Source organism: Gorilla gorilla, chromosome 20 (assembly GCF_029281585.2).
Source record: "Gorilla gorilla gorilla isolate KB3781 chromosome 20, NHGRI_mGorGor1-v2.1_pri, whole genome shotgun sequence".
Lineage (NCBI taxonomy): Eukaryota > Metazoa > Chordata > Mammalia > Primates > Hominidae > Gorilla > Gorilla gorilla.
In genome coordinates this window covers 63,700,296-63,723,382 of record NC_073244.2, presented here as the reverse complement: position 1 = coordinate 63,723,382, position 23,087 = coordinate 63,700,296, and the positions used below count along the sequence as shown (strand labels likewise).

The 23,087-nt window shown below is 47.0% G+C and overlaps 1 protein-coding gene across 3 annotated transcripts; it reads left to right on the top strand.

The window, feature by feature from the left end:
* Positions 1 to 358: 358 nt before the first annotated feature.
* On the top strand, positions 359 to 6,530 carry FPR1 (formyl peptide receptor 1). 3 transcript variants are annotated; one of them, XM_019016125.2, is made up of 3 exons: positions 359 to 474; positions 1,449 to 1,636; positions 5,297 to 6,530. In XM_019016125.2, the coding sequence occupies exon 3, from the start codon at positions 5,308 to 5,310 to the stop codon at positions 6,358 to 6,360; it is 1,053 nt and encodes a 350-aa protein (XP_018871670.2). In that variant the 5' UTR covers positions 359 to 474; positions 1,449 to 1,636; positions 5,297 to 5,307; the 3' UTR covers positions 6,361 to 6,530. The 3 variants fall into 3 exon arrangements, with proteins under 3 accessions (XP_018871670.2, XP_004061358.2, XP_030859898.2); XM_031004038.2 differs by lacking the exon at positions 1,449 to 1,636 and adding an exon at positions 2,039 to 2,089 and having other exon boundaries at positions 410 to 474; XM_004061310.3 differs by lacking the exon at positions 1,449 to 1,636 and having other exon boundaries at positions 403 to 474.
* Positions 6,531 to 23,087: the final 16,557 nt, after the last annotated feature.

Below are 23,087 nucleotides of genomic sequence, written 5' to 3'. Positions count from 1 at the left end.
CTCTCTCTGTGTTTCTGGTCTCCATCCCTCACGACTTCTTCTCTGCCTTTCATTGCTTCCCTCTGATTCTTCTCACCACAGGGCTTGCTGCTTTCTTTACCTTGACCCTTGGAGGGAGCAGGGGCCCGGACACTTGGATTTCTTGGCTCTTGATGTTGAGAGCACTGAACCTCTGCATCCCACAGAGACTGAGGCTGAGAAATACAGTCAGGTACATGAGTTTCTAAACAGGCCCAGCCCACTGTCCTAATGCCATTAAAATAGACAGTATATTGGTGTATTCTTGGGGCCATCAAAAATCAGAAGAAGCTCTGACTTCCTATTTCCTGCTACCCAGCTGGTTTCAGTTCCTTTACCCCTTCTTCTGTTCCTTGGTGTATGTTTTGCTGCAATCATTAGAGCCTGAGTCACTCTCCCCAGGAGACCCAGACCTAGAACTACCCAGAGCAAGACCACAGCTGGTGAACAGTCCAGGTAAGAAACATATTCTGGGGGACTGAGTACCTTGACATAGACACACTTAATACACTGGTGGACACAATAGACTCTTTGGTTGAAGAAGGATGTGGAGTTGAAGAATAATTTTTTTAAAGAGGTTCTAAACAGGCCGGGCATGGTGACTCATGCTTGTAATCCCAGCACTTTGGGAGGCCAAGGCAGGTGGATAACTTGAGGTCAGGAGTTCGAGACCAGCCTGGCCAACATGTTGAAACCTCACTTCTATTAAAAATACAAAAATTAGCCAGGCGTGGTGGTGGGCGTCTGTAATTCAAGCTACTTGGGAGGCTGAGGCAGGAGAATTGCTTGAATCTGGGAGCTGGAGGTTGCAGTGAGCTCAGATTGCACCACTGCACTCCAGCCTAGGTGACAGAGTGAGACTCCATCTCAAATAAATAAGTAAATAAATAAATAAATAAACAAATAGGCTCTAGACTTTATTGGGGTCCTGATGGGAATGACGGAATATAGAGACACTATGAGGCTGCAGGAGAGAGAAGGGATAAGTGAAGGAGGGACGTTCTTGAGTAAATGGGGGAATGAGTTTTATGGGACCAGTAGAGGGTAGTTCTTGGATGGAAACACTTGTTTTCTGGTCACTGAGATGAGGGCAGAGAACAGTGATGCATGAGCCAGCAGGAGGAGAATCTGGTGGAGCAAGAGGCAAGGGCATCAGCTTGCGGGCTTGAGTCGGGGTGGGAAGGGATGTTTGGTTTGAAGCTTTCAGGAGAAAGCAAAGGAGCCCTAACGCTTTTATGATGGGTCACGGGGAAATGAGTGTAATACAGAAGCAGTCACCTTTCGGATCAGTGATGAGTCTCCACATGAAGACACTGCTTCTGCATGGTGCATAGGACCCAGCAGCGGAATACAGCCCTGCCCTCTCATGAATCTGCAGACATTGGCTGTCATTTCTCATCAAGCTCCTAGTTTCCTCTTCTGTCACACAGGGATGATGACGTATAATCAATGCTGAGTTTGTTGAGATCAGAGGCAAGAAAGTTGAGGATGTGGCACAACGATTATCAAGCATAAAGTCCTTCATCGATGGCAGCCACCAAGGCCTGTGTTCATTGCAAATCACAGGATTTTTCCCTTGAACCATAATTGGACAAAATTGCACAGGTTTTCCTCTCTGGTATGTTCCAGCTCATGATTGCAGAATCTTCCTCATTCATTGCAACAATCTTCTGAACTGGTTGCCTTAGAGATTCTTGAGGACAAAGAGTCCTCAGGGTATTTTGGTGGTTGGATGGGTGGTAGGGGAGGGAGACATCTCTGAGTTGTTTCTGAGATTGTAGAGTATCAAAGTTCATTAGAAATGTGAGCCACATATGTAATTTCAAAGTGTCAAGTAGGCACTTTAAAAAGGTGAAGAGAAACATGCGAACTTAATTTTAATAAAATATCTAACCTAAACTTAAATAGCCAAATTATTATCATTTTAACATGTAGTCAATATAAAAACTATTAATGAGATGGTCACAATATTTTTTTCATACTAAGTCTTTGAAATCCGATGGGTATTTTACTCCTACAGCCTATCTCCAGTTGGACTAGCCACAATTCAAGTGCTTGAAAACCACATGTGGTGAGTGACTAGTGTATTAGACAGCTCTTCTGTGCCGGTAGCATGGCAGGGCAGAGGCAGAAAGAGACTTCTGCTGGAATTTGACAGCCTGGGCTGTTGGGTGACTTTAAGGAATTAACTGAAATGCTCTAAGTCTCACTTTCCTCATCTGCAAAATGGGTACCATAAAGACAGTGACCCTCATAGTAACAATTTTGAGGAAGGCTGCTGCAAGCATTAGAAGAGAAGACCAGGCCGGGTGCAGTGGCTCACACCTGTAATCCTAGCACTTTGGGAGGCTGAGGCAGGTGGACTGCCTGAGCTCAGGAGTTTGAGACCAGCCTGGGCAACATGGTGAAACCCCATGTCTACTAAACTACAATTTTAAAAAAAAATTATCCAGGCATGGCGGCGTGCACCTGAAATCCCAGCTACTCAGGAGGCTGAGACAGGAGAATCGCTTGAACCTGGGAGGCGGAGGTTGCAGTGAGCTCAGATCACGCCACTGCACTCCAGCCTGGGTGATAGAGAGAGACTCCATCTCAAAATAAATAAATAAAATAAAATAAAATAAATTTAAAAAAAGAGAGAAGGCCAGCTGTTGGCAAGAACCTGACATGCACTTTGCATACCTGATCTAATGAAATGTCATATCCAATACATATTTGGACTATTATTTCCATCACGGTCTTCTACATCCCCAAGAGTGCTGAGCCCATCCAATGGATGGAGAAGCACCTCCCATCCATCTGGCCAAGGTAACCGCAGGGACGAGAGTGGAAACAGAGTCTGTTGTTCTGACTTCTTCTAGCACAGAATCCATTGGATATAATACTTGATTATACGTCATTTAGTATCACTCATGGATCCATTTGACCTATGTTGGAAAACTAACCAAGTACTATGCCTTGCTTCCCACGATGAGAGAGGAAAGGGAGATTTCATGACCTTAAAGAGAGAGAGGGAGCAGAATTTGGAGTGGAGAAGTTGCATATCTTTTTTTTTTTTTGAAACAGAGTCTCGCTCTGTCACCCAGGCTGGAGTGCAATGGCACAGTCTTTGCTCACTGCAACCTCCGCCTCCCACGTTCAAGTGATTCTCCTGCCTCAGCCTCTGGAGTAGCTGAGACTAAAAGCACCCACCGCCATGCCTGGCTAATTTTTGTATTTTTAGTAGAGATGGGGCTTCACCATGTTGGCCAGGCTGGTCTCGAACTGCTAACCTCGTGATCCACCTGCCTCGGCCTCCCAAGGTATTGGGATTACAGGCGTGAGCCACTGCGCCCGGCTGAGAAGTTGCATACCTTATAGTTCTTATGCAGTGTCATGGGTGAGAGAAAGTCTTAGTCCATGTTTGTGTGACACTAGGTCACTGAAGCTGTCGCCCACTGATTTTCTGATATCTTATGCTGTTATTTTTTCTTTATTAAATTGATGGTAAAATACACATAACAAAAAGTTAACCATTTTAGGCTGGGCACAGTGGCTCACGCCTATAATCTCAGCACTTTGGGACGCCAAGGCGGGCAGATCACCTGAGGTCAAGGAGTTTGAGACCAGGCTGGCCAACATGGTGAAACCCCATCTCTACAAAAATATAAAAATTAGCTGGGCATGGTGGCAAGTGCCTGTAATTCCAGCTACTCAGGAGGCTGAGGCAGGAGAATCACTTAAACGTGGGAGGCGGAGGTTGCAGTGAGCCAAGATCGCACCACTGCACTCCAGCCTCGGTGACAGAACGAGACTGCATGTCAAACAACAATAAAAAAGTTACCCATTTAAATGTACAATTCAATGGCATTAAGTACATCTACAGTGTGTTGCAACCATAACCATTATCTAGTTCCAGAACTTTTTTATCACACCAAGCAAAAACTGCATATGCATTAAGAAACAATTCCCCACTTCCTAGTTTCCCCAGTCCCTGGCAATCACTAATCTGCATTCGGTCTCTGTGAGTTTGGCTACTCTGGATATTTCATACAAGTGGACTCATACAAAATGTGACTTGTGGTGTCTTCCTTCCTTCTCTCCTTCCTTCCTTCCTTCTTTCCTTCCTTTCTTTTTTCTTTCATTTTAGAGACAGGGTCTCGCTTTGTTGCCCAGGCTGGAGTGCAGTGGCTCAATCATAGCACACAGTTAACCTTGAATTCCTGGGCTCAAGTGAGCCTCCCATCTCACCCTTCTGAGTAGCTAGGACTACAGGTGTGTGCCACCACATCCAGCTAATTTAATTTAATTTTGTTATTGTTGTTGTTAGAGATGAGGATCTTGCTATGTGGCTCAGGCTGATCATGAACTCCTGAGCTCAAGCAATCCTCCTACCTCAGCTTCCCAAAGCTCTGGGATGACAGGCATGAGCCACCACATCCAGCCCTCTTTTGTTTAGTGTAACGTTTTCAAGGTTCAGCCACGTTGTAGCATATATCAGTGCTTCATTGTTTTTTATGGCTGAATAATATTCCATTGGGTGGATAAACCACATTTTGTTTATCCATTCATCTGTTGATGGACATCTGGGTTGTTTCTACCTTTTGGCTATAGTGAGGAGTGTCTCTATGAACATTTTTGTTTGAATACATGTTTTCTCTATACATCTTTGGCCCCATATTCTCCTCTTGGAGGTCAAGGACCCTATCTTCCTTAGCCATTTAATCTCCCTGGTAGGGGCTCGCATGTTAGCAATTATGAGGATGTGTTATAAGATGCAATCTTGGCCACGCGTGGTAGCTCACGTCTGTAATCCCAGCACTTTGGGAGGCTAAGGTGGGTGGATCACCTGGGGTCGGCAGTTCAAGACCAGCCTGGCCAACATGGCAAAACCCCACCTCTACTAAATATACAAAAATTAGCCAGGAGTTGGGTGGCGCATACCTGTAGTCCCAGCTACTCAGGATGCTGAGGCAGGAGAATCGCTTGAACCTGGGAGGCGGAGGTTGCAGTGAGAGATCACGCCACTGCACTCCAGCCTGGGTGACAAAGCAATATTCCATCTCAAAAAAAAAAAAAAAAAGATGTAATCTTGCCCAACAGGTACAATAAAAGATTGCCAATGTATACATGTGGGCATGTGTAAGGGACAGTGGTGAGGATGTTCTGGCTGTTGTGGGAGCTGTAGGGGAAGGTGAGAAAGCTAGGAGTAGGAAAACTGGCAGGGGCAGAAATGAGGGGATGGGGAAATGGTACGGAGGTTCATAACTGAGGAATGACCACGACTGCACTATTTCAGGAGCAGACAAGATGGAGACAAATTCCTCTCTCCCCACGAACATCTCTGGAGGGACACCTGCTGTATCTGTTGGCTATCTCTTCCTGGATATCGTCACTTATCTGGTATTTGCAGTCACCTTTGTCCTCGGGGTCCTGGGCAACGGGCTTGTGATCTGGGTGGCTGGATTCCGGATGACACACACAGTCACCACCATCAGTTACCTGAACCTGGCCGTGGCTGACTTCTGTTTCACCTCCACTTTGCCATTCTTCATGGTCAAGAAGGCCATGGGAGGACATTGGCCTTTCGGTTGGTTCCTGTGCAAATTCATCTTCACCATAGTGGATATCAACTTGTTCGGAAGTGTCTTCCTGATCGCCCTCATTGCTCTGGACCGCTGTGTTTGTGTCCTGCATCCAGTCTGGACCCAGAACCACCGCACCGTGAGCCTGGCCAAGAAGGTGATCATTGGGCCCTGGGTGATGGCTCTACTCCTCACATTGCCAGTTATCATTCGTGTGACTACAGTACCTGGTAAAATGGGGACAGTAGCCTGCACTTTTAACTTTTCACCCTGGACCAACGACCCTAAAGAGAGGATAAAGGTGGCCATTGCCATGTTGACGGTGAGAGGCATCATCCGGTTCATCATTGGCTTCAGTGCACCCATGTCCATCGTCGCTGTCAGTTATGGGCTTATTGCCACCAAGATCCACAAGCAAGGCTTGATTAAGTCCAGTCGTCCCTTACGGGTCCTCTCCTTTGTTGCAGCAGCCTTTTTTCTCTGCTGGTCCCCATATCAGGTGGTGGCCCTTATAGCCACAGTCAGAATCCGTGAGTTATTGCAAGGCATGTACAAAGAAATTGGTATTGCAGTGGATGTGACAAGTGCCCTGGCCTTCTTCAACAGCTGCCTCAACCCCATGCTCTATGTCTTCATGGGCCAGGACTTCCGGGAGAGGCTGATCCACGCCCTTCCCGCCAGTCTGGAGAGGGCCCTGACCGAGGACTCAACCCAAACCAGTGACACAGCTACCAATTCTACTTTACCTTCTGCAGAGGTGGAGTTACAGGCAAAGTGAGGAGGGAGCTGGGGGACACTTTCGAGCTCCCAGCTCCAGCTTCGTCTCACCTTGAGTTAGGCTGAGCCACAGGCATTTCCTGCTTATTTTAGGATTACCCACTCATCAGAAAAAAAAAAAAAAAGCCTTTGTGTCCCCTGATTTGGGGAGAATAAACAGATATGAGTTTATTATTGACTTCTTTTTTGATTTTGGACCTCAGCCTCGGGTGGTCAGGGTGGGAAATGATAGGAAGAAGCTGTCATCTGCATCCTAGTTTGCCTGAAATGAACCCAAATAATACCCATTATTATTAGTCCTGAATTACGAGTAGTGAATGATACCCATCATTCTGGCATCATGATGAGTAGTGTCCACTTCCATTCTGAAAAGTGCCTTGCTGTGAAAAATAAATTATATAGTCATCCTAGGTAAATGAAGGAGGAGGGAGAAGTGTGAAAGAGTATGGCTTAAATCAGACAAGATATACAAGAAGATACTTTATATAGGCCAGGAGCGGTGGCTCATGCCTGTAATCCCAGCACTTTGGGAGGCCGAGGCAGGCGGATCACCAGAGGTCAGGAATTCGAGAACAGCCTGGCCAACATGGTGAAACCCTGTCTCTACTAAAAATACAAAAATTAGCTGGGCGTAGTGGCGGGCTCCCGTAATCCCAGCTACTCAGGAGACTGAGGCAGGAGAATCGCTTGAACCTGGAAGGCGGAGGTTGTAGTGAGCCAAGAAAATGCCACTACACTCCAGCCTGGGTGACAGAGTGAGACTCCGGCTCAGAAAAAAAAAAAAAAAGAAGATACTTTATATAAAGTCCTCAGCCTTTATTGGTCAACAACTCAGTAAAAATATAAAGTTATCGAGATGTCAGCTGAAGACCCCTCATCCCCTTGAGATCTACCTGATTGCCTAATCTTTTATATAATAAATTTTGGGAAACAGATTGTCCTCCCCACAAGGGAGGGCCCCCAGGGCCCGTGTTTTTACCTGTGGCTCTAAGTCTTGCTTCAACTGAGTTAGTCCAGTTCACACAATGTCTGGTGGTTGCTGCCCTGATGAAATTAACCCAGAGAGGAACTCAGACATTTCCTTCAATTTATTGAAAAGCTACCTGCACAAGGTATTTAAATATGAAACACACTTTACAGAAAGAAGCTTGGAAATGTTAGAGTATGCAACTGGCCGGCAATGGACAAACATGAAAGCTTCCAGTTGAACTTAAGACATCCTTTTAAAAGTCCACCCTCCCTCCTATCTCCTCACCTCCAGATTCCTGCTTTTTTTTTTTTTTTTTTTTTTTTTACAACGCAGAGAAATTTAGCCATCCTACCCTTGACTCTGACTCTTTATCCCTCAGGTCTCCTTTCCTAACTCAAGTCATTTATCAATAACAGCATCCTCCTTAAGAAGATTTCTGGTGCCAGCTCTTTTTTTTTTTTTTTTTGAGACAGAGTCTCACTCTGTCGCCCAGTCTGGAGTGCAGTGGTGCGATCTCAGCTCACTGCAACCTCCGCCTCCCGGGTTCAAGCGATTCTCCTGCCTCAGCCTCCAGGTTAGCTGGGACTACAGGCGCCTGCCACCACGCCCAGCTAAATTTTTTTGTATTTTTAGTAGAGATGGGGTTTTGCCATATTGGCCAGGCTGGTTTTGAACTCCTGACCTTGTGATCCACCCGCCTCCGCCTCCCAAAGTGCTGGGATTACAGGTGTGAGCCACCGCACCCCATCAAGAAGATTTCTGTTGTCGGCTCTTGAAGTAATCATTTAATTACCGTTACAGACATCATCATTTTATTGTATTGTATTTTATTTATTTATTTATTTTTGAGACAGAGTTTCACTCTTGTTGCCCAGGCTAGAGTGCAATGGCGCAATCTCGGCTCACTGCAACCTCCACCTACTGCCTCAGCCTCCAGAGTAGCTGGGATTACAGGCATGCATCACACCCGGCTCACTTTGTATTTTTAGTAGAGACGGAGTTTCTCCATGTTGGTCAGGCTGGTCTCGAACTCCTTACCTCAGGTGATCTGCCCGCCTCAGCCTCCCAGAGTGCTGGGATTACAGGAGTGAGCCACTGCGCCTGGCCATCATTTTATTATAAACAAGAAACAGAAGAGAAATGGAGAGAGAATGAATAGAAAGAAGAGAGATGAAGGAGAAGCTTGGAGCATCCAGAATTAACTTACAGCAGAACCTGTCTTTGGGTGAGGGCCTGGGTGATGAGGGCTAATTTCATTTCAGTGCAAGGGGAGATTCCCGAGTTTTGATGACATGATGTGGTCCTTGGGAATCTAGCTCTTCTCTAGACTCCCATGATGATTTTTTCTGCACACCCCCCAAGAAGCTCTGCAAGCCTTACTCATCAGCATCCAATGCATTTATTTAATCTATGCCACTGACCCCAGAGCTTCTGGAGGGCATCGTGTCATCCTTGCCTTTTCCCTGCATACAAAAGCCTTCAATGAATGATGGTTTAACTAAACCTTTTGCTTCTGTACCTCTTTTATAATTACGCAGGATACTTGCAAATCCTGGAACCCCTTCGGTCACCAACTCCATTAAGTCAGAGAGTTCTTCCTATGCTGACACATGGAGAAATTGAGGCCCAGAAGGAGAGTGTAGTAAAATAGGACCCTGCTACAAAGTTAGAGGGCAGACCCTTCATACAAGACCACCCTCGCTTCTGACACCAGCTGCCAATTTGCAGAATCTCCAGAACACCCTCCGGCTGGATTATTTGCTAGAAAGAGTCACAGAGAGAGAACTGAGCAGAGGATTTGAACAGAGAAGGAGTGAGAGATGACGAAGCCCCAGATTGCAAAGGGTAGGGAGAAGCTACCAGATAATGTTCCAGTTCCTCTAAGGTCTAGACGCACTGTCTGCAGTTGGCTTCCTTTAAATTCCCTTGTGTTCTTCCAGCAAGCAGGTTTAACTTAAGCCAGCTTGACCGAGTTTCTACAACTCACAACTCAACCATCCATTCCTAAGCTACCTATAATAATCGTCAGAATGAATCAACCACAGGGTGGTTCCCGTGACTGAGGCTGAGCAAGAGAATGGGGAGAGACTTGGCTTGCGGGGGATGGGTATTACCCTTCCAGCTACTTACTGGGGGAGCTCCTGGTCTTGCATGAACCAGCAAACAGAGAAGAGGCAATGGCCTATGATGTGGTCAAAGAACGAGAATAAATGATAGCCCCTGTCGGCTCCCAAATCCTAACAATATCCAGCTCACCCTGAATGGTGCCTCTATGGGGAAAAAAATCCCTCTTGTAGAATTTAGACGTTAAGAATATAGACCATCCTAATAAGTTGACTGGATTGGAATCTGGACCTCATCTCTTATAAGCTCTGTGATCTGGGGAAAATCAATTACTTTTTCTCTCTCTTTTTTTTTTTTTTTTTTTGAGATAGAGTTTCACTCTTGTTGCCCAGGCTGGAGTGCAATGGCATAATCTTGGCTCACTGTAACCTCCACCTCCCAGGTTCAAACGATTCTCCTGCCTCAACCTCCCGAGTAGCTGGGATTACAGGCACGCATCGACACGCCCGGCTAATTTTTGTATTTTTAATAGAGACAGGGTTTCTCCATGTTGATCAGGCTGGTCTTGAACTCCTGACCTCTGGTGATCTGCCTGCCTTGGCCTCCCAAAGTGCTGGGATTACAGGCGTGAGCCACTGTGCCTGGCCTCAATTACTTTTTCTGTATCAGTAATGGTCCCCTCAAGAAAAAGGCAGTACACTAAAATGATTTCGTTGAAGAAAGCTGGAGACCCAGGAATGCTGGTGGTGCAGTCCCAGTCCTAGTCTGAAGGGCTGAGAACCAGGAGAGACAATGATGTAGTTCCAGTCCAAAGGCTGGCAGGCTTGAGACCCAGAAAGAGCTAATGTTTTTATTTTATGTCCAAAAGCAAGAAAAAAACTCATGTCTCAGCTTAAAGGTTGACGGGAAAGGAGTTCCTTTTATTCATAGGAGGGCCAGCCTTTTTGTTTTATTCAGGCCTTCAAAAGATTGGATGTGGCCCGCCCACAATACAGAGGGTAAGCTGTGTTACTAAGTCTACCCTTTTAAATGTTAATCTTGGGTCTGGCATGGTGGCTTACACCTGTAACCCCAGCACTTTGGGAGGCTGAGGTAAGCAGATGACCTGAGGTCAGGAGTTCGAGAATAGCCTGGCGAACATGGCAAAACTCTGTCTCCACTGGAAATACAAAAAGTAGCCGGGTGTGGTGGTAGGCACCTGTAGTCCCAGCTACTTGGGAGGCTGAGGCAGGAGAATCACTTGAACCAGGGAGGTGGAGGTTGCAGTGAGCTGAGATTGGGCGACACAGAGACTTTGTCTCAAAAATAATAATAATAATAAAATTAAATAAATAAATAAATGTTAATCTTATTAAGTTTAGCCTAAAGCTGTATTCTCACTTTTTTTTTTTTTTTTTTTTTTTGAGACAAGGTCTCGCTCTGTCACCTAGGCTGGAGTGCAGTGGTATGATCATAGCTCACTGCAGCTTCAAACTCCCACCTCAGCCTCCCAGGTAGTTAGGACTACAGATGCATGCCACCATGCCCAACTAATTTATTTATTTATTTATTTGCAGAGATGGGATCTCACGATGTTGCCCAGCCTGGGTGACAGAGTGAGACCCTGCCTCAAAACAAACAAACAAAAACAAAAAACAAAAAACAAAATTATTGCAACGGTTTGGATACAGAAGATAAGAGAGTTCATCTGTCCTTTATTAAACCAGACATTTTAAAAATCTGCAAACAGGCTGGGCATGGTGGTTCATGCTTGTAATCCCAGCACTTTGGGAGGCTGAGGCAGGTAGGTTACCTGAGGTCAGGAGTTTAAGACCAGCCCGGCCAACATGGTGAAACCCCATCTCTACTAAAAATACAAAAATTAGCTGGGCGTGGTGACGCATGCCTGTAATCCCAGCTACTCAGGAGGCTGAGGCAGGAGAATCACTTAAACTTGGGAGGCAGAGGTTGCAGTGAGCCAAGATTGCACCATTGCATTCCAGCCTGGGCGACAGAGCGAGACTCCAGCTCAAAAAAATAAGAACAAAAAATAAAATAAAAACTAGTACTGGATTTTGCAAGAAATAGCAAGTCACCCTGAAGTTATAATTGTATGGCATTTACAATAAAGAGAATTTTAGATTATATTATTATTCTTTGTAAAGTGTGTGGTACATATCCTTTATAATCAGTAAAATTACAAAATGTATTTTAAACATATGTGTTTATACACAGACATACATTTTTCCCCTTGGAGAGCCAGTTGTTAAACATCTACCAGCACGTCACAGTGTAGAAAGCACATGTATTTTGGATCCTGTAACAGTCATGTTCAGATCCCGGCTGTCACTGCTTGTGTGACCTCAGACAAGTCATTTCCCTCTTTGAATGTCAATTTTCTCTTCTTTAACATGGGAGCAGTAATAGCTGCCTGAGGGAATCTTTTGGTTGGAGCTCATGAACATGAGATGGGAAGCACAGAGCTAGCTGAGCATCTGTATCACAGCTGGCCAGGCACAGTGGCTCACACCTGTAACCCCAACATTTGAGGCCAAAGCAGGCGGATCACTTGAGCCCAGGAGTTCCAGACCAGCCTGGGCAACATGGCAAAGCTGAGTCTCTACAAAAATAAAAAAATACAAAATAAAAAAAAATCAGCCAGGATTGGTGGCGCACACCTGTAGTCCCAGCTACTCAGGAGGCTGAGGCAGGAGAATCGAGGCTGGGCCTGGGAGGTCGAGGCTGCAGTGAGTCATGATCATGCCAATGAACTCTATTCTGGGGAGTAAGAGCAAGACCCTGTCTCAAAATATAATAAAATAAAAACATACATATCATGGCCACCATCAACATTATGACCATTTCCACCTGCTGGAGACAGGGTTGTTTTCTTTTTTTTTTTTTTTTTTTTGAGACGGAGTCTGGCTGTGTCGTCCAGGCTGGAGTGCAGTGGCGCAATCTCAGCTCATTGCAAGCTCCGCCTCCCGGGTTCACGCCATTCTCCTGCCTCAGCCTCCCGAGTAGCTGGGACTACAGGCGCCCGCCACTACGCCCGGTTAATTTTTTGTATTTTTAGTAGAGACGGGGTTTCACCATGTCAGCCAGGATGGTCTCGATCTCCTGACCTCGTGATCCGCCCGCCTCGGCCTCCCAAAGTGCTGGGATTACAGGCGTGAGCCACCGCGCCCGGCCAGGGTTGTTTTCTCTGTCCTCTGCAACCAGAGTGACGTGACACTTCCTGTACGACCCGCCCTCTCCCATTCTCATAGTCTTTTTTCCCCCTTGCACCTCCCTTTGTCAAGCAACAGTGGTAGGGGTCATTTAGTAGGAATTACTCTGAAGTCCCTGCACCTGGGGTTAGGGGAGCGGAAACGCTCCCTCAGTGATCTGCTCTGATCACGTGCACCTTAGAAGGGCATGCATGGTCCCTGTGAGCCTCCCCAGGGCACAGAGAGGAGCTTGTTCATCATACGCTCCACATGTACCCCGCACTGGGCTGGCATGTTAGTTTGCTAGGGTGCTGTAACTCATTACCACAAACCAAGTGGCTTCAAACCACAGAAATGGATTATCTCACAGTACTGGAGGCCAGAAGTCTGAAATTAAAGTGGCGGCAGGGTTGGCTCCTTTTGGAGGCTCTGGAGGAAAATCCCTTCCACGCCTCTCTCCTAGCTCCCGGTGGCAGCTGCCATCCTTAGCATTCCTTGGTGTTAGGGATGTAATTTTGTCTTCTCCACACCCTCCATTCCTACGTTGAAGTCCTAACCCCCAGCCCCTCAGAACGTGTCCTTATTTGGATACTGGATCATGGCAGATGTAATTGTTTAAGTTAAGGTGAGGTCATACTGGACTGGGGTGGACCCATAATCCAACATGACTGGTGTCCTTATGAAAAAGGGAAATTCGGGTGCAGGTGCGCACATGGAAAGAACACCATGTGATGAGGAAGGCAGAGGTTGCAGTGATGCTTCCACAAGCCAAGGAACACCACAGACTGTCAGCAAATCACCAAAGATTGTCAGTGTCAGGCACCAGAAGCAGCCAAGTGCAGTGGCTCATGCCTGTAATCTCAGCACTTTGGGAGGCTGAAGTAGGAGGATTGCTTGAGCTCAGGAGTTTGAGGCCAACCTGGGCAACATAGCAAGACCCTGTCCTTACAAAATATTAAAAAGTGAGCAGGGTGTGGTGGTGCACACCTATGGTCCTAGCTACTTGGGAGGCTGGGGCGGGAGGATCACTTGAGCCCAGGAGTTCCGAGTTGTGGTGAGCTACGATCACACCGCTGTACTCCAGCCCAGGTGACAGACCAAGACCCTGTCTAAAAAATAAAAATAGGCAGGGCGCTGCGGCTCATGCCTGTAATCCCAGCACTTTGGGACACCGAGACAGGCAGATCAACAGAGGTCAGGAGCTCGAGAACAGCCTGGTCAACATGGCGAAATCCCGTCTCTACTAAAAATACAAAAATTAGCCGGGTGTGGCGGCGCATGCCTGTAATCTCAGCTACTCAGGAGGCTGAGGCAGGAGAACTGCTTGAGTCCAGGAGGCGGAGGTTGCAGTGAGCTGAGATTGCGCCACTGTACTCCAGCCTGGGCTACAGAGGGAGACTTCCTCTCAAAAATAAATAAATTAATAAAAATAAAAAACAAGCTAACCAGGTGAGGTGTCTCCCACCTATAGTCCCAGCTACTTGGGAGGCTGATGGGGGAGGATTGCTTGAGCCCAGAAGTTCAAGGCTAGCCTGGCAATGTAATGAGACCTCATCTCTACAAAAAAAATTTTTTTAATTAGCTGAGCATGGTGGCCTGTGCCTGTAGTCCCAGCTATTTGGGAAGCTGAGATGGGAGGTCGGCTAAAGCCTGAGAGGCAGAAGTTGCAAAGAGCTGATTGGGGCTGGGTCAGCTCACTGGCTCAGAGGTTAGTGGGCAGTGAGCTGACTGTACTCCATCTTGGGCAGCAGAGAAAGAGCCTGTCTCAAAGAAAGAAAAAAAAAATCACCAGAATCTAGGCAAGAGGCATAGAATAGATTCTGCCTCACAACCCTCAGAAGAAACCAAGTCTGCTGGAACATCTTGATTCTGGACTTCTAGCTGGCAAAACTTTGAGACAGTAAATTTCTGTTGTTTAATCCCCTGAGTTTGTGTCACAGCCGGCCCTTCATATTTGTGGTTTCTACATGTAAGGATTCAACCAATCATGAATAGAAAATATTTGAAAAAAGTAATAAAAAATACAAATTTTAAAAATACAGTAGAAGAACTGTCTATCATTTATATTGTATTAGGTATCATAAGTAAGCTAGAGATGGTTTAAAGTATATGGGAGCACTTTGGGAGGCCGAGGCAGGCAGTTCACTTGAGGTCAGGAGTTCGAGACCAGCCTGGCCAACATGGCAAAACCCCGTCTCTACTAAAAATACAAAAAATAGCCGGGCATAGTGGAGGGTGCCTGTAATCCCAGCCTCTCAGGAGACTGAGGCAGGAGAATCGCTTGAACCCAGGGGGCAGAGCTGAGATTGCACCACTGCACTCCAGCCTCGGTGACAGAGCAAGACTCCAACTCAAACAAATAATAATAAATAAATAAATAAAAATAAAGTATATGGGAGGATGTGCATGGGTTATGTGCAAATACTACACAATTTTATGTAAGTGTCTTGAACTCATCTGTGCATTTTAGTATCCACAGGATCTTGGAAGCAATCTTCAGAGAATACTGAGGGACAGCTGTACTTTTGTATTACAGAAGTCTTAGAAAACTAGTACACTTAGTTTGTGATACATCACTCCAATCTCCACCTGTGTCTCTGCATCACTTTCTTTTTCTTTTTGATACAGGGTCTCCCTCTGTCACCCAGGCTGGAGTGCAGTGGTACAATCATAGCTCACTGCAGCCTCGATCTCCTGGGCTCAAGTGATCCTCCCACCTCAGCCCCTCATGTAACTGGAACTATAAGCGTATGCCACCACATCCAGCTAATTTTTAAATTTTTTGTAGTGACAAGGTCTCACTATGTTGCCAGGCTGCTCTCGAACCCCCTGGGGCTCCCACCTGGGCCTCCCAAAGTGCTGGGATTACAGGCATTCAGTCTTCTTATTTCATTTTGGGAGGCATTTTTTTTTTTTTCCTAATCAGATGGTTCTCAAACTGTATGTAAGAATTACCTGGGGCATTTGTTTAAATCGTTTCCATTGCCCTGAGCTCACAAAATCTGAATAAATGACAGTGAAGACCAGTAGTCGTCATGTTTAGCAAATGCACACAGATGATGTGGATGCTTTGGGCTCCACGGACCAGTTTTGCAGAACACTTGAACATACGATGACAAGAGCTGATGGCGGAGGCCGTGTCTCATGTGCTTTGGGGCAGCTTCCTTCATCTCTGTGTTATCTCTCAACATTTGGAAAATGGAAATTATCACAAGGACCAGAAGGGTGTTGGCCAGGATGGTATCAGTGTTGAAAAGCCAGATCTCATATCAAAATCCTTAACTTCATGACACCTGCAAAAGCTCTTAAAACCCTTTATCCAAATAAGGTCACATCCATAGGTTCTGCAGGTTAGGACTTAGATGTATCTTTTGGGGGCTACCCGTCAACCCCACTACATGTGGAACCAAGGACACCGAGGGACAGATGTATTTTGTTATTACAGAACCCTTAGAAAACTAATACACTTGGCTTGTGGGTGCATCACTGCAATCTCTGCCGCCGTCTTTACATCACCTTCTTCTCTGTGTTTAGTGTCTACCTCCCTCTGCCTCACTCTTATAAGGACGCCTGCCATGGCGTTTGGGGCCGACCTTAAATCTAGGATACGCTCATCTTGAAATTCTTAATTTTATGACATTTGCAAAACCCCTCTTTCCAAATAAGGTTGCAGTCAGAGCTTCTGGGGGTTAGGACATCCTCTTAAGTAATCCCCTCATGGGAAACCACGGCAGCGTTATTTCCTCTTCATCACTGGGAATGACAGCATTGTGGTTTTGAGCCTCTGGACTGCGGGTGCCTGCAGCCCAGGTCACAGAAAGGGGCCGCCGGACTTCTGCAGCTCTGTGTCCTCTATCTGGAGCCCACAGGCGTGCCCCTTTGATGACACACTCTCTGTGCTGCACAGTCTGGCTGTTCACCAAACTGTTTGGAGCTTTCTGCTATGTCCCGGGTAAGAGGGTCTATTCACCCCACGCTTGAGAGACTAGGAACCAAACAGAGTTCCACTCACCTGCATCAACATGGGGAAGGGTTCTCCTTGTCTGCAGGTGGCTAAGGTGGAGGGGGAGGCTCAGAGCCAGGAGCTGGCTTGCGCAAGGCTGCCTGCCTTGGAACCCAGGGGTGTCTGATGACAGAGTGTGGGCTCCTCCCAGCTCCAACCTGGCTTACTCCTCAGAGGAGAGGTGGGGTATCCAGGGAGGGTGAAGGGGTGGGGTATCCAGGGAAGCATCCCCCTGTTGCCACCTGAGTTAGTCTTGGAGACCTTCAACCTCTGCTCTTTCAGGAATGGCTAAACTCACCTCATATTCGAATGTGCCAGACAGACTCTCTCTCTTAATCTTCAGGGCTCTCCTATGAAGGACAAATTGAGACAGTCCCATTTTACAGACGAAAAAAGAGAGGCTCAGAGGAATGAAATGGCTCCATGCCAAGAACAGGCAACTAACGGTGAGGGAATAAGTGTTTGGGTCCCCCTAAACTTCATTGTTGAAATTCTAATCCCTAAGGAGATGATATTAGAAGGGGGCATGTTTAGGAGGTGATGAGCTTATGAGGGTGGAGCCCTCATGCATGCAATTGGTGCTTTTGCAAAACGAGCCCGAGAGAGAGGACCCTGCCCCCACCACCATGAGAGGACGCAGCAAGAAGACCCCATTTTTGAATCAGAAAATCCACTCTCACCAGACACCAAATCTGTCAGTACCCAGGTCCTGGACTTGCCAGCCTCAGAACTGTGAGAAATAAAATTTCTGTTGTTTATAAGCCACCCAGCTTAGGGTATTTTGATAGAGCAGCCAGAAGGGACTAAGACAATAAGAAATATATATCTGGGGCTGGGCGCAGTGGCTCATGCCTTTAATCCCAGCACTTTGGGAGGCTAAGGCAGGCGGATCACTTGAGGCCAGGAGTTCGAGACCAGCCTGGCCAACACGGTGAAACCCCGTCTCTACTAAAAGTACAAAAATTAGCTGGGTGTGGTGACACACTCCTGTAATCCCGGCTACTCGGGAGGCTGAGGCAGGAGAATCGCTTGAACCTGGGAGGTGGAGGTTGCAGTGAGCCGAGATTGCGCCACTGCACTCCAGCCGGGATGACACAGCAAGACTCTGTCTCAAAAAATAAAAAATAAAAAGAAAGAAATATGTATTTGGGCTGGGTGAGGTAGTTTACAACTGTAATTCCAGTACTTTGGGAGGTCGAGGTGGGAGAATCGCTTGAGGCTAGGAGTTTGAGACCAGCCTGGGCAATATAGTGAGCTCCTGTCTCTACAAAAAATAATAAAATTAGCTGGGCACAGTGGCACAGCCTTTATTTCCAGCTACTCAGGAGGCTAAGGTGGGAGGATCGCTTGAGCCTGGGAGGTTGAGGCTGCAGTGAACAGTGACTGCACCACTGTTCACTCCAGCCTGGGCCACAGAGTGAAAACTTGTCTAAAAATAAATAAATATATATTTGTTTTCTGCCCCTAATTTCTAGCACAGAGCTCCTAAAATTCTTGTAACTTCCTGAGTGAGGAGGTGAGAAGAGCATATTTTGTTATTCATAATTAGCCCCTATCAGCCATACCTGAGTTTATGCTAATGAGGAAGATCTGGGCGGATCGGGGATGGTTGCCAGAGAGACGAACCCTGTGATCCCAGTGGAATTTTTAGCCTCATGCCCTAAATTCCAAGAGGGGAGAGGGGCTGGAGATTGACTAATCACCAGTGGCCAATGATTTAATCAATCTTGCTATAAAATAAAAATAAAATCCTAAGGCCCTCCCTCCACCCCACTCACCACCACCACCACCACTGACTCAACAAGACCCTTTCTTAGCCAAAGGGATCCCAGAGAAACCTAAAAACTGAGTTCCTCGCCGTGAGTTCAAGGGAGGTGGGACACGCCTTCTTATGCCCCTTCCCTTTTGGAGTTTAGGAACACAGAAGACCAGCATTATAGTTAAAATAGACCTCGTAAGATTGACAAAACAGACTCTTTATGATGATAAGATACCAAATTACATACGAGACCTAAGGCAAGTGTTAAGTCACTTCTAAGGGCCATCAATCTTGCTACATCCCGCATCCTTATCTTAAAACATTCTTTTTTGCAGACTCCAGGTTTTGCAGACTCCAGGTTTTAAGCAGACCTTACTCCTTTAACCAACTGCAAATTAAAGAAGCCCTGAATCCATCTGTAACCTGTAAGCCCACCCCTCTTCAAGATATTCTGCCTTTTCAGGCCAAACCAATGTATGTCTTCCATGTATTGATTTATGACTTTGCCTGTAACTCCTTTCTCCCTAAAATGCATCAAATCAATTTTTACTTTAAGTTCTGGGATACATGGGCAGAATGTGCAGGTTTGTTACATAGGTATACGTGTGCAATGGTGGTTTGCTGCACCATCATCTAGGTTTTAAGCCCTGCATGCATTAGGTATTTGTCCTAATACTCTCCCTCCCTTATCTCCCACGCCCCCTCCCTCGACAGGCTCCGGTGTGTGATGTTCCCCTCCCTGTGTCCATGTGTTCTCATTGTTCAACTCATGATCGCATGAGTGAGAACATGCGGTGTTTCGTTTTCTGTTCCTGTGTTACTTTGCTGAAAATGATAGCTTCCAGCTTCATCCATGTCCCTGCAAAAGACATGAACTCATTCTTTTTTATGGCTGCAACATCAAACCAAACTTAATCTGGAGAACCTTGGGCACACCACGGTCACTGAAATTGTCCCAGAATAAACTTCTTTAAAATATTTCACAGAGTCCAGGTGTGGTGGCTCACACCAAAAATCCCAGCACTTTGAGAAGCTGAGGCGGGAGGATCACTTGAGCCCAGAAGTTTGAGACCAGCCTGGGTAACCTAGGGAGACCCCATCTCTACAAAAAATTTAAAAAGTAGCTAGGTGTGGTGGCACACGCCTATAGCCCCAACTACTCAAGAAACTGAGGTGGGAGGATCATCTGAGACCAGAAGGTCGAGGCTGCAGTGAGCCATGATTGTGCCACTGCATTCCAGAGTGAGATCTTGACTCCAAAAATTAATAAATAAATAAAAATAAATAAAATAAAATACTTTATAGAGTTTGATTTTTCTGTTAACAATGCCCAGGTAAAGGAACATCCACAAAAACCCTAAACAATAGGGTTTGGAGAAGTTCCAGGTTGATGAAGACGTCCACATGACACCATCGCAGACAGACGCTCTCACACTTGGAACCCTTCTGGACCTCACCTTATGTTCCCCCTCATCAGGCCACTCACCTGTAACCTTTATAATACTCTTTATAATGAACTGGTACATGGAAGTAAAGCACCCCCCTGAGTTCTGTGAGCTGTGATAGCAAATTATGGAATGTCAGGAAGGGATTGTGGGACCCCTGATCTGTAGCCAAGTCAGATAGAAGTGTGGGTACCCTGTGGTCCCAGTGCCTGTGACTGGCATGTGAAGTTGGGGGCACTCCCGTAGGACTGAGCCCTCAACCTGTGGGGGCTGTGCTAACTCCAAGGAGTTAGTGTCAGAACTGAAGTGAGTTGTTACACATGCAGTTGCTGCCCAGAGAGTTGGAGAATTGATTGTTGGTGGGAATGCAGCCCGGCCTCTTTGGTGTCAGAAGTGTGGAGTGGAGAAACAGGGTCTTCTTGCATTTATTCATGTTTTTCGAGACACAGTTTCACTCTGTCCCCTAGGCTGGAGTGCAGTGGCACAATCTTGGCTCACTCCAACCTCCACCTCCTGGGTTCAAGCGATTCTCCTGCCTCAGCCTCCCGAGTAGCTGGGATTACAGGTGCCCACCACCACACCCAGCTAATTTTTGTATTTTTGGTAGAGGCGGGATTTCATCATGTTGGCCAGGCTGGCCTCCAACTCCTGACCTCACATGATCCGCCTGCTTCGGCTTCTCAAAGTGCTGGGATTACAGGCGTGAGCCACCACGCCTGGCCCAGGGTTTTCTTTCAAACCCACTCCTCCCTGGCGGCCCCAGAGGTCCAGGCCACCAGCCCTGGGCCCTGGATCCCCACCTTTGGATCTATTTTCTGAATCTGATTGCTGTGTTTGTCCTACAGAGACTCCTCTGCCCTGACTGTGGTGGAGGCTGATGCAGGAGGCAAGGTGGACAATGGGAACTTACAGAGAGGAGGGGGTAACCCACAGAGCTAAACCACATGTGCAAGAGGAACCTGGGCTTGGGAAGTTTTCTGTCAGGGCTAGGTGTTGCGGGAAGCCAGGGACCCCAAATGGAGGGACTGGCTGAAGCCATGGCAGAAGACCATAGATTGTGAAGATTTCATAGACATTTATTAGTTCCCCAAATTAATACTTTTGTAATTTCTTATGCCTGCCTTTACTGCAATCTCTAAACATAAATTGTAAAAATTTCGTGGACACTTATCACTTCCCCATTCAATACCCTTGTGATTTCCTATGCCTGTCTTTACTTTAATCTCTTAATCCCGTCAACTGAGGAGGATGTATATCACCTCAGGACCCTGTAATAATTGCATTAACTGCACAAATTGTAGAGCATGTGTCTTTGAGCAATATGAAATGTGGGCACCTTGAAAAATGAGCAGGATAACAGCAATTGTTCAGGGAATAAGAGAGAGATAACCTTAAACTCTGACTGCTGGTGAGCCAGGCAGAACAGAGCCATATTTCTCTTCTTTCAAAAGCAAATGGGAGAAATATCACTGAATTCTTTTTCTCAGCATGGAACATCCCTGGGAAAGAGAATACACGCCTGGAGGTATAGGCTTATAAATATCCCCCCCAGGTGCGCCTGTCTCTTATGGTCGAGACTGCAGGGGTGAAATAGACTCCAGTCTCCCATAGCGCTCGCTCCCAGGCTTATTTGGAAGAGGAAATTCCCTCCTAATAAATTTTGATCAGACCAGTTGATCTCAAAACCCTGTCTCCTGATAAGATGTTATCAATGACAGTGGTGCCCGAAACTTCATTACCAATTTTAATGCTAACCTCGGTCCTGCGGTCCTGTGATCTCGCCCTGCCTCCATTTGCCTTGTGATATTCTATTACCTTGTAAAGTACGTGACCTCTGTGACCCACACCTGTTCGCACACTCCCTCCCCTTTTGAAAATCCCTAATAAAAACTTGCTGGTTTTTGTGGCTTGTGGGGCATCACGGAACCTACCGACATGTGATGTCTCCCCCGGACACCCAGCTTTAAAATTTCTCTCTTTTGTACTCTGTCCCTTTATTTCTCAAGCTGGCCAACGCTTAAGGAAAATAGAAAAGAACCTATGTGAATATCGGGGCAGATTCCCTGATAGCACGGAACGCAGTAGAGCTGAGAATCTAGGGGTCCAGGCCTCATCTTGAGCCCACTGGATGCCAGCCCCCCCACCCCCTCCTCCCTCAGGCCCAGGAGTCCAGGTCCAGCCCCTTCTCCCTCAGACCCCAGAGTCTAGGCCCCCAGCCCCTCCTCCCTCAGACCCAGAAATCCAGGTCCCAGGCCCTCCTCCCTCAGATCCAGGAGTTCAGGTCCAGCCCCTCCTCCCTTAGTCCCGGGAGTCCAGGTCCAGCCCCTCCTTCCTCAGACCAGGGAATTCAGACCCAAGCCACTCCTCCCTCAGACTCAGGAATCCAGGCTCTCAGATCTTAGTCTAAGCCCCCAGCTCCTCCTTCCTCTGTGACTGGCAGGGCATAGCCTAGTGACCTAATGCCTACCACCTGATTTCTGTTACCCAGCCATGCTGCCTGTGTGCTGTATCACTTGTCCCAGGAAATGACTCTTCTTGTGCCTCAGTTTCCCTATCTGGAAAATGGGTCTCCTCCTCTCTTGCTTCCCTGGAGAGGATAAACAGCTTTTGCAAAAGGAAGCCCCTCCCTCCCTCTTCCTCTGTCTGGCTCTTACTGTCTCTGTTTCTCTCCAGGGAAAGCGGCAGGAGAGATGGTGCGTGCTGGGGTAGAAAGTGCCTTCAACTTGTTACAGGCAGGGCTCTCCCCCTCCAGGCCTTTCTCTCCCTCCTTCCAGCTCTGGAAGTCCTACAGTTTCTCCCAGAGGCACTAGCTGGAGGCAGAAGGTGGATGTACAGTCATCATTGCTGGCTAGGCTCCCTCCCTCCCTCCCTGGATTTCGGCAGAATCATGGAAGCCTAGGGGTTTCCCAGAATATGCATGTGGGGGAGAAAAGATCCCGTCTAACTCCAGCCCATCCAAGGTTCTGAGTTTCTGGAAGTCCAGAGGCAGTCTCTTTACAGACTTGGGGTCTTTGCTGATCCTGGAGTCTTTTTCGTCTAAGGTCCCACCTCCCCGGAGCTCCTCAACCCATCCTCCCAGGACTGGCCACTCTGAGTGGTGTCCATAGAACTATTACGTAGGAGTCGGTTGGGGGTCCCAGCTGCTAGGCCCTCTCTCCCCAACTTCTCTCCTCCCCCTCTTCCCTATCCTTCCCTCTCTCTCTCCCTCCTCCATTCTCCTCCTCCTCTTCTGATCTTCCTCCCCCTCCTTCTCTCTTTCCCTCCCTCCTCCTCTACTTCCTCCTTCTTCCCTTATCTTT